General features: G+C 42.7%; 1 protein-coding gene across 1 annotated transcript; it reads right to left on the bottom strand.

Moving 5' to 3' along the window:
* Window positions 1–4,674: 4,674 nt before the first annotated feature.
* Window positions 4,675–11,474, bottom strand: LOC137612383 (leucine-rich repeat-containing protein 52-like). Its single transcript, XM_068340878.1, has 2 exons — window positions 10,548–11,474; window positions 4,675–5,903 (listed from the first exon to the last, which is right to left on the bottom strand). Exons 1-2 carry the CDS (start codon window positions 11,197–11,199, stop codon window positions 5,572–5,574), a joined length of 984 nt encoding a protein of 327 aa, XP_068196979.1. The 5' UTR covers window positions 11,200–11,474; the 3' UTR covers window positions 4,675–5,571.
* Between the last annotated feature and the right edge of the window lie 401 nt (window positions 11,475–11,875).

Genomic DNA, 11,875 nt, shown 5'->3' with positions numbered 1-11,875 from the left:
ATATTTTTTATTTGTGCATGATAATGAGTCATTAATATGTTTTAGATTAGATTTATCTTACAAGATAAAATAATAAAGATGCCTGAATCTGCTGTTAAGTTTTTATGCAGATGCTTTTATTATGAAGGAGCCATGCCCTAAAAAAAAGTCATTTCTCCTTTTATTTTCCTTTCTCTCTCCCATGTTATCCCAGATCCGGAATTCATTATATTTTATATAACGCGGCCGCTCATGGGCATCTACTGCGTCTATCCTGAGTTCATATATTAATAATGCACTTTAAAAAAAGGTAGATTAACAACCGTTTATTGAATATTTGTGTCAGTGAATTTGGAGTGTTATATCCCCTTGATTCACACTTTTAATTCCCTTTAAGAAATTCCAAGGAACCTGCCGGATAGGACACGGCTTTGTGTGCTCGTGATTCAGCCGGGTTAGACCTTGCCATGGGGTGAGCTATACTGCACACAGCAGAAGCTGCATACACTGACCCAGGGTCAGTTTCAACAGCAGCGTCACCCCTTAAACAGTAAATATCACAGCGGTAACCTTGTGAGATCAAAGGTCAAAAGGCCTTTAGCGAGCACAACTTGATGCTACCATGAGACGTCTGAGTCATTAGTATTAGTGTGGGAAATGTCACTGCTTTCCAGGCGCTGTTGGTTATTACATCCCGCTTCAAAGCAGTAATGGAATTGTCAGTGTTTGTGTGTCCGTCCGTCCGTTAGTCCACCAAATATCTGTGCAACCGTTGCAGATAGAACGATGAAACAAAAAGCACATTACTCGGGCAGCAAAGGGGATGAAAACGAGATGATGACCTTGACCATGAGAAAAATAGGTCAAGGTCAAATATCAACCGATAGAAAGACTATCTAGCCTATCTGCCACTCTCTCTGTCTCACTTTCTCTAACCCTGTTCTTATCTTCCTTTTACTTCTTTTCCACCCAACCAGTCGAGGCGGATGGCCGTCCAAAAGAGTCTGGGTCCTGCCCGGAGTTTCTTCCTCAATGAGGGAGTTTTTTCCCCACCACAGGTCGCTTATGCTTGCTCTGGAGGGTTCAGTTGGGTTTTTCCGTCTGTTAAAGGGCTTTGAAAAGTCTGTTGCCATAATTAAGCGCTTCCTCACAGGTATCTTTTTTTTTTTTTTTTTACTTTATGGTCTGTCTACATTTTGAATATAGTAATTTACATCCTCACTGTGATTTTCTTTCCCAGCATTGAGCTGGATGAGACGCCAGCCGTTTTAAATGTTAAAAGAACATGAAGATAAACACTAGCGCAGAAATAGACAAAGAGATTTTTTTTAACCAAATAGGATTCATGGTTAAAAATATCTCTGGACCGGATAAATTTAGCATTGGAGAATAAAGTAAGACACGATGGAGATGAAAGTAAAGTCATTTAAATACTCTTTCACGCTTCATGCAAAAACACCACAGACCATTTTGCAGATCCCCTGCCTTAGCTAAGAATATCATTGTGCTGCCTTACAGTCGGAGCTCGGGGTGAATACGAATGACGTCGTCTCACTTTTGCACCCAGGATTAGCATAATGTGAACCAATCTGGGTACCTAGAGGACACTAACAAACACATCTCCAGCTGTGAGTGTGTGTATGCATGTGTTACCCAGGTTACCTTGTGCAGGTCAACATAGACATTTTTCACTTAGATGCCAACTAGACATTTGCTAGCTGTTTGAAACAGCCAGAAAACAAAGGGTGGTGTCTGCATAAAGCGGATATAAACAGTGATGGGGAAAAAGAAACTCTTCCTTGGGCAGAATGGTGACGAACAAAAAGAACACACCGTCTCCTCTCAGATGAGCAAACCCAGTTGATTTATTAGAAATGAATCCCTGTTGATGAATTATTTCTGATGATGTGAGGACGGAAAAACAGAGTGGAAATTAAGCCGCAGAAAACGCTGGAAAAATAATTTGAGTCATGAAAGGAAATCAGGTGTTTTTGCTTTGTTTTAATCCCTTTTTCTGCGCCGCAGTTTGGTCAAAATGCAAACTGACAAAAAGCAAATTAAAGTGGAAAAACAAGAGCACATTTCGTATCCCATAACTCTGCTATTGGAAGCATAAGGAATATATTTGACTTACAATAGATTTCAGCTTTTTCTTTATTTTCCATCTCCGGAGCATCATATATTCCACCTGGAGGTTGACAGTAATTCGATGCAGCAGTGATTAATGATGAAATATAGCTGAAACACACAGATCCCAAACACCCGTATGTGGAAATATGTCCTTGATTTTCAAACTTTGTTCTAAGTCATTCTGTGGCTGAAGGATTTTCTCCCCATTTGTCTGTTTGCGAGCTAGCTGGCTAGCCAGATAGCCAGTGAGTTATGAAGTAGATGTGTCAGAGTGAAAACACTCACAGCTTGTCTACAGGATTTCAACAGCGGTCAGGTCAGTGGGAACAAATAAATAAAGTACAGATAAAATAAAAACTAGTCTTCTAGATATCTTGAAAAGTCGTGAACAGATTCTGATCACATTTTAAGTGTGAATCTTGGACCAAGGAAGATTTTGAAAAGGATTTCTTCAATTAAAAAAATTTTTTTTTAACCAAAATTGTGCTCATTCTTGAGAGATTCTGATAAATAGCATTTTAACATTGGGTGGAGCCAGACCAGCTGTTTGCATGTGTTTGATTCAGCTTTAATAAAGATGAAACCTGCTATTGCTCTTTGTGTTTCCCTTTCATACTGTAGGGGAATAGCTGCTTTATGTTTATGAAGAAACGAGGACTTGTGGGCGTCACCGTGTCACTGTGGTGACATCAACTGGGGCGACAGCTCTCCTATTTCCAGGCCGCACCCTGACCAGTGGCATCGCATGACCTAATCGTCAGGATGGAACATATCCTCACAGCCGAGACAAACCGCTCTGTGCTGATTTAGACGACAGACCCAAAGTTTCACGCGTATAATGCAATGCATTTTTTATAACCCGAACGAACTCGTGCATTTATCGCACCCAAAGCAACCATAAGCAGCAATCAGCACATGGGTCACCGTGATCTCGAACACTTTGGGTTTTCTGTTACATATATGCCAGGAAGCACTTTTCAGATGGGACATGCATGTCATGCAACACCAACATAACTCTAGATCACTCACCTAAATGGTGAGGGAGTGCAGGCTGATATACGTAGACAAACACACAAATTAATCCTTGACTTTCTCATGACACTAATAGCCGAGCAGAGACTCCTTCTTTTTTATATTAATGACAGCAGGAACACATTTTTCACAGCTGACATTTTTGACTTATTGCTGCAGGAAAACCACAGACATAATTAATAACATTGATCCCATCGCATCTAAATACCCGAATGGCTTTGCATTAATCTTTAATGTTATTAATTACACGGGGGAGGGGGGCTTCTCATGCAATTATAAGTGTTTGAAAATGTCTAAAAGCACTTTTTCTTCTACAACAAACTCCAAACCTTTGCCACGTCTGACTATTCTCTTCTACCAACAAGGTGCATCCATCTTCTTAACGCAGCAGCTTCAATTAAATCCTTCCAAAATGAAAACACACACCTACAACTTGGGAGAAAACAGCTCCAGTCAGCATTTTTTTTTGCTCTGCTGGGCAAATTCTCCCAAAAAATTAAATCGACCGCTCAAACCTCTGATTTATCCAAGTTAAATGTTTGATGCACTGAAACATTTTTGAGTTAAAAAGCTGTTACTTTGTCTTGGAATAATTGAAATAGGGGAAAGAATTTCTTGAATCTGCAGATCTGTCTGTTTCTACTCCAAATTTACAGCATGACAAACACCTTCTGCATATTTCATCAATATTCATAACGGTCAATGTTAGGGTGAATGTTTGCAGCTGCAGCAAAAATATGGACGTGGTCATTTTTTATTTGCAATATTTCAAGCTGGAGTAAAAACCTCACACAACGCAGGATTTCATGTTGATGATTGTGTTTTAATGATTCTGTTATTCCTCACCGAATAACTGTTCATAACGGTTGATGCATTAAATACCAGGTTTCCTTGTAGAGTCTTTCATTTTTGAGTGTAAATTAAAAAAATTATCCACATAAATAAAGCAATTGTATTGTATATTTACACTACTGCAGTAAATCAGGTGTCACACCTCATAAGGCCTATCGGTGCATCAGCAGTGCACAAACAAACATGAAGGACGCACAAAACCAGTAACAGAAACAAAGACAAGATGAAGTAAAGATCAGTTCTCACACAAAACACACCTGAGCCTTTGGCACGGGTCTGACTTCATAACTTCATAACCCATCTTTAGCTTGAAAACCTGAACTGCTGGACGATGAGAGGAAAACAACCGCTCACCACGGCACAGAACATCGACTCAGTAGCATCTGTAGAAGCTCAGCCACACCAGCAGAGACACAGATCACCTCAGGTTTACATGCATGTGAACACATACCTGTCCACACTGGTAGAAAGGTTTTGTTTCATAATGAATGCAACAGTCTAAATATCAGATCATGAATGTTAAGTCACAATTACACCACAATGTTTGCTGCCATCACGAGGGTCCACTGGGTGTTTTGTCTGTAAACAATGCTCTTTATGTCAGATCTTGACGCAAATTGTCATGCTAACTGTTAGCATAGTTGCCAATTTGTGAAGGATGCCTGATTTTTCAAAAAAAGAAGTGTTATTCTGAATTTGGTGTATCTCTAAATCTATCATTTTAGATAAATATCTCATTACAAAATGATGGTTTCAACTGGATATTATCATAGTTTGGGTCCTGGGTTGTTGTTTGTGTTATTTCGAAGGTCATTGTTAGAATCCTGTGTCCCTTATTTCTGTTTTATTTTGAAAGTTCATACTATAAATATGTGAAATGTACACTTCCTGTCTCTGCTGTTCTTATATATCTTGCTGCCTTAGATTTTGTTTGTTTTCTTATATTTCCCACCTGATGCAGATTGTTTCCTCCTCCCGCCACCTTTTCGTCACCTGACTGTGACGTAATTACCGGAAATGCAGGCAAGCAACATTTGACCGTGAATATCAGGTCACAAAAAAAAAAGAAAAGAAAAAAAGTCTGTCGGATTCTATTTCATTCGTACTTTTGTATATTTTTCACTTCCTGGGTCGTCATTCTCTCAAAACTTTTTTTTAGTCTCCTCAGCCCCGCCCCCTGGCATTACAAACAGACACGACAAACAATGTGAAGAAAAGGTGTTTCCACTTTATGCCATTGTTGAAACCTTAAGAAAGGTTAGATAAAAGAAAAAAATTGACATTTTTATAACTTAATTACTTTCTTCCCAAGGGTTAAAGCTGTCAGATCTTGTCGCACAATCCTAGGAACACTAAGGAACACGTGTCCATCTGTGGTCAGTCATACCCAACAGCCAAGATTGCAGCAAGACCGTATTTTGCATTAACCATAAATTCTATACTAGTGAGATTAAAATCCTTATGTGTGGAATCCTCACCTTCTTTCGCCAGAGACAAGCTTGTTGAGTTTTTTAACTGGATTATAAACAGAACTGAGGCACTGTGGGATCCGTGGCTGGAAGGTTGGGATTAAATCTTTCAAACAGTATGTGACATTTTCAAATCCCCATTGTCATGCTCGCTCCGGGCCCGCGAGGTGCGCCCCATTCCGCCGATCTCTTCCTCCTCCTCGTCCACGTCCAGCTGTTCGTCTTTCTTCTTGATGTAGCGCTCGTAGAGCACCATGATGACCCCCATCACCCAGGCCGACACGGTGCCGGCAGCGAAGATGACGAAGCCGATGATGACGAAGAAAAGGTAATCCCAGGAGCCCAGGGTCTGGTGACAGAAAGTCCGCAGATGAATCCCCACCTCGCCCAGACGGCGGCCCTGCATGTCAGCAGGCGAGAAACACACCGTCTGGCCTTCATCTGCCCAACACACACACAGACACACAAATGCACCACATACACACACACACACACCAAGAAAGAATGACTCAGGATTAATTACACGACCATAGAAGTTGATCAGAACAGACAAGCCTTCTATTCTCATATATTAAACTGTTTAAAAACTCACACCTGAAGAGGTTCACTGTCTGGGAGGCAAATTTATGTTTCCCAAACCATTCGACCATGTGATATGTACCTTAGCCAATCACAGCTCAGTTGTTACGTCATAATTTGCATAGTGCAAAGATCTTTGGGCGCACTACTACTAAAATACAGGATTAGGACCAGTATTAGGATTAGGATTAGGATTAAGACCAGGATTAGGATTAGGATAAGGAATAGAATTAGGACTAGGGTTGTGGTTAGTGTGTGGGTTAGGGGTTAGGTCTAGGATAAGGCTGAGTGTTATGGTTAGGGTGAGGTTAGGGTTAGGATTAAGATTAGGATTAGAGTTTGGGTTAGGGGGAAGGTTACTGAATTGCGACGTCAGAACTCAGCTGTGGTTGGCTGAGGTGGCCGAATGTTTCGGGAAAAATAAATTGATGTCTGGGAGTGGTAATCTCAGATTATGCAGTTTTAACAGCATCAAGGAATGTTAGACACCCTGAAAATCTGGATTCCAAACAAATGTTATATAACATTAAATATTCTAGCAAAAAAAAGAAGAAGAAACAATTAGAGTAAATTAAAATCATTCGTGTTCATTTTATCTGTTACACCAGGACACACTTGGCATGTATCAAGGTCTAACTGGAGCACACAGTCATGTGACCTCTGCTCTGTCTCAAAAACCAGGAAGTAAACAAAAGTAAACACATAAATCTTTCATGTAAATAACAAATTTAACTCTGTAACATTTACATTGTATAAGATGTACTCGTAAATGTTTGTAAACCCAGCTAAAGCTAGCCAGAGCATTCAGAGTCACACAGCCGGGAGGAAACGGCACCACCTTTTCAAAGCTTCTTTATCGGAACACTGCAAAGCTTTAGGAGCGTTCCTGTGGACCGCACTCTTCAGTTGATGTAGCATTAAATTACAAAAATGCCTGAATTATTAAACTTCTTTCTCCACCACAGGATTAGAGACAGACTCAGGCCTTTGTGTCTGACTGAAACCACAAACAGCAGGGTTTCACATCATCGGGCGGGGGGGGGATGACGACAACTACGCCCCGTTGAAATCCATAAATCCCACTGAAAAAGGCTGACTTCAGTCTCTTACACAAAACTACAGTAGGGGTGAAAAATCCAATTTTAAAAGGCCTATCAGTCAGGATTAAATACGCCACCCGGTGACTGTCAAGAGACGCCTTTTTCAAAGGATAATCCTGAAGTCTGCCTGAGTCCTTTGTCACTGAGAACAAACACACAACACAACAAAACACAACACAAACCAACACAACACAACACAGAAAAGTGTCTTTACCTCCATATGGTCTCTATTTTAATTGGTTTCTTCTTCATTTTTTCAAAGCTTTTGTGTTGGAAGAGAATCCCCACAGGGAGAGGTTTTTTTTCTGACAGTCTTTGAACCCACATCATCATTTGTTGGCATGTTTTGCTATGAAAATATGGTTTGTTCAAACACACAGACCTGAAGAATAACTGGATATTATGTAGATAATTTTTAATGGAATTGTGTATTTTACTGAAGCAGCCCTCACGTCTTGATTTTCTTCATCATTATTATATTTTTCAAAGTGGACAAAAAGTATAAATTGAGGTTGTTAGTTTTTTCATTTTCTCTATATGCTCTGATTTCCATAAACCTTTTCGACCTAACTTTACATGTTCATCTTTTATTTATTAACCTTTTGAGTAGTTTTTTTCTCAGCTGACTGTCGAAGCCAACACGGATCGGTTTTTGTAGAACTGATCTGTGTTGGTTGGGCGTTTGATTTGACTGAGGGATCAAAAGGATCACGCTGTAGCTCACAATCAAACCTCTTGATGACTTGTCGACTGAAATGCACTCTTCCCTCTTCTTCTATTCTCTCTGTGCTCAAATCTCCGTCCTCATCCTGAGGGGAACTCCAGTGGCTCTCCAATCTGAAGACCTCCAGGACGGTCGTCTACTTTAAGCTCCGACAACCATGAAGGATTCAAAACCCGCTCTGATCCTCGCCCAGGCCGCTGCTGTTCACACAATATGCTGTTACACTCTGGACACACGCCTCCCTGCACTCACTCACATGCACAACCCCCCCATGAGAATATGTTTTTCCCATCTTCTATGTCTTTCCTTGCAGGGTGGAATAAAGTGTCTGTGCACGTGTCCTCGTGTGCACGAGTGCCTGACAGCGAGGAAGGAAACCCTCCCCGCCCTAACACACACACACACACGCACACACACCATGCAAAGAGACTGGCATCAAAGAAGAGGGCTTCCCCTCCCTCCCTCTGCCCCCCCTCCCTGCACGCTGCTCTATTTCTAGATGCCCTCCTTATATAACAGCTGGGGGGTGCTAATCCAGCCAGGAAGGCGAGCCAGAGGAGAATCTGTTGGTTCCTCACATGAACGTTTCTCCCTCACTGTTTTGCAGACGATGCATTTCTTAAACAGAGGTGACAACCCTGTCGCGGCGCATCAAACCAGGTGAACCCTGATGGGGGTGGGGTGGGGGGTAACGACTTCAGAGATGGAACTCGAAGTGAAAATACAAGGATCTTCAAAAAAAAAAAAAAAAAAAAAAATGTGATTCTCCTCTTCCAACACCCCCTCAAGCAGAGAAAGTGTGATGAATCTGTTGCTGTGCATCTGTAGCTGACCTTTTAGCGCCAGGCTCAGAGGCCTCCTGTTTGGTTCAGGGTCCTGGAAGACCAAAGGAAAAAAATTGCTCAATAAAGGGGGGGTCCGGAGGATCCGGAATGATCCGAGGGCCGAGGGAAAACCAGGACAGATGAGTCAGTTTTAAATCTTTACTTCTGCTGCCCCGGTGAAGCACCTTTAGAGAACCGCTATAAATAAAAACGATCATTACATAAATCCATGAATCAGTGATTTGACATTTGCCAACTGGAGCTAACTTTACGCTTTTACACACAGGGTGAAATTTCAGAACGTGGCTCATTCCTGCTTCTTTTCCTCACGCTGGCAGCTGTTGCCAAAAGAAACCCCCCGTATCCAAAATGAAGCCAGACAAAACGGCGGTGAGACGTCACAAAATAGGGCAGAGGAGTCTTCCTCATCCGCGGAGGAACCGTAAATCGTGGGTTTGTGCGTGCGTGGGAGGCCGGAGCTGGGGATGCCTTTTTAGTAAAGAGTGACTGGGTGTGTGAACGTGTTAGAATGATCACCGGAGTCTCACTCAGGAAGACGTGTTATAAATAGCAGCTGCCCTTTTGCATAGTGACACATCCACACTGGTGCAAGAGCGCATTAACTCCAAGTGGAATATCAGACACATCTATCAAGTTGATGGTGGGAATCAATATTTCACCGTGTATCTATGATCCATTAATCACATTTGCAACGATGGCAGGGCGAAATAGGAATTGATTAGACGTTTCAAAATAAAAGACTGAAGAATTCAGAGATGAATAACGAGGACGATACAGAAAAAAAAAGGAATCAAACGCCTGCCTCCTTTCTTTAGATCTTCTTTGGCCCTCTTTGTTATTTGATATTCTGAATGCCATCACGCTCCACCGCTGTCACCTGTGCCCCCGTTCCGGTGAAAGCTGAGCGAGGGGTGAACTTTGAGGACTTTACGCCAAATATAAATACAAACATATCTGGCATTGCATTGTGGGTGATGATGGCGTGTGTGATAAGTTGTGTACAAAGATGTAAGCGTGACAGGGAGGATTTTAAGGAACGTGATGGAAGGGAAATCCAGTGAAGGATCTGCAGGGGGTCTGAGATGATGAGAATAACGGACACGTTTCTTCCTCTGTGGTGTCTGAGGAAGACTAGTTAGTCTACTACTCTCTTTATTTAATTGGTACAACCTGTCAATAACGTAGTACAGTAATTTAATACTCTTCAAGGATTTGGGAATGTATTAGTTTAGTGTTTTTTCGACCCTTTTACGAATCCACTTTTGAGATTATCACTATTTCAGTTTCCCTCTTGTTCATTCTGTGTTCTCAAATGAAAGTAAGTGTTTCATCAAATGTTCACACACACACACACACACACACACACACACACACACACACACACACACACACGAGCGCGCAAATTGAGCTAATTTATTTACACCCAATTATGTTTTTTACTCATTTCTAGCTGCATGCATAGGAAGGAATGCATTACTTACAACTTCTTATTCCACCCAAAGCTGAATCCTGTCATCCAACCTAACTTATACTTTTATTTATTCAGTTAAAAAAATAAACGGAATAAATAAAAATATATTTCGGTATCTGCGTTCCCTCTAACATTTACAGTGTAGTTATTAATTGATGTTGAAGCCTCAGGAGATCAGGAAACCACCAGCTGAAGGACAGTAGTTTACATTTAAGGGAATTATCTATAATTAAAAGTCGCACAGCAGCCCTTGAATCTGATTGGCTTTCTGGGGTCTATCCAGTGATTCAAAGAGAAAACATCAGTAAAGGTCGTGTTATGTCACCTTATATGACGTTTCAATAAGTAATAAATGACTGATTAGACCTTGGAACTTGAAGCCTTCCAGGTGGACCCACAGACACAAGTCCTCGTTGTCGCAATCGCAACTCCACGGGTTCCCACTGAGCCCCAACGAGCGCAGGGAGGGCAGCGCGATCAGGGAGGTGATGTTTAGAACCGTCAAGTTGTTCCGACTCACATCCAGCACCTGCAGGGCTGCGTTTTCCGCAAAGGCGTCCTGGTGAATCTCCGAGAGCCCCGGGTTGTCGGTCATCCTCAGCATTACCAGGCTCGCCAAAGGGCCAAACGTCCTGTCCTCGATCCGGGTCAGAGTGTTGAAGGAGAGGTCCAGATAGGCCAGTTTCCGGAGATTCCCAAAAGTGGACTCTGATATCTCAGTCAGGGAGTTGTTGCTGCAGTCCAGGTACACCAGATCGGACAGGTAGTTCAGCGCAAGCGGCGGAAGCTCCAAGATGCGATTGTTGGAGAGGATGAGCTGCCGAGTGGCCAGGGGCAAGTTGACCGGGAAGGTGGTCAGATGCTGCCCGGCGCATTGAACCACCAGCTGGTCGTCACACACGCACCTATCCGGGCAGCCGGAAGCGAGGACCGGAGATGTTTTCACACCCTTGGTGGTCAGAAGGAGCAGAACTATCAGCCGCAAAGGTGGCGCGCTAAACTGCGGGGCAAGACGCATGACACCACCGAGGGCTTCATCCAGCCCGTTTGGAGAGAGTCAGGCGCAGTCACATTCTTCATTGATATCCGCTCACCAAGTTGTTTTGTCCTAGAAATCCGCTCCACCGACTTCGAACTTGACGCAACGTCCTGCGCGAAATGTCTTCAGTTCATTCTGGGGTCGGCGCGCGTCCGCTGCGCGTAAACGGTGATGCCTTCATGCTTTTCAGCAAAGTCCGTTAATTCATCGGGTTTGTTCCGTCAGAACGCATCTGATCGGGCGCAACAAACGCCCCCCCCCCCACGTCCTCTAGTGGCGCACTGCGCGCAGCGATCACGGTCAGTCGTTCCATAATCGTCTCTCTGAAACTGAATCCCACTGAGGAGGGGCGCAATGGAACACTCGGCGTGTGTGTGTGTGTGTGTGTGTGTGTGAGGGTGTGTGTGTGAGGGTGGTGGTGGTGAAGTGATCTCGCGTTTTTGAAGTGAACTGGGGCGAAGCTGTTGGCAAATTAGGCGTTAGAAATAAAGTTTAAAAAAAAAGGCATACGGGGGCCAGAAAAGTGTAATCCATGTGGAATCTACTGTAAGGAAGCTGCAGACACCACCCACACACACCCAAAGTGTGTGTCTATATGTGTGTGTGTGTGTGTGTGTATGTGTGTAAACTGCGTTCAAATCTAAAAAACAAACAA

The sequence above is a fragment of the Antennarius striatus genome, chromosome 18 (assembly GCF_040054535.1).
Source record: "Antennarius striatus isolate MH-2024 chromosome 18, ASM4005453v1, whole genome shotgun sequence".
Classification (NCBI taxonomy): domain Eukaryota; kingdom Metazoa; phylum Chordata; class Actinopteri; order Lophiiformes; family Antennariidae; genus Antennarius; species Antennarius striatus.
The sequence above is the reverse complement of the archived record's forward strand: the minus strand, read 5'-3'. Positions and strand labels throughout refer to the sequence as shown.

Bases quoted from the DNA above. Each gene is read 5' to 3' on its own strand.
- LOC137612383 (XM_068340878.1), bottom strand. From the start codon at position 11,199: ATGCGTCTTGCCCCGCAGTTTAGCGCGCCACCTTTGCGGCTGATAGTT. The intron at 5,904-10,547 runs GTCTAATCAGTC...TGTGTTGGGCAG, and splicing joins GGAAGGCTTCAAGTTCCAAG to ATGAAGGCCAGACGGTGTGT.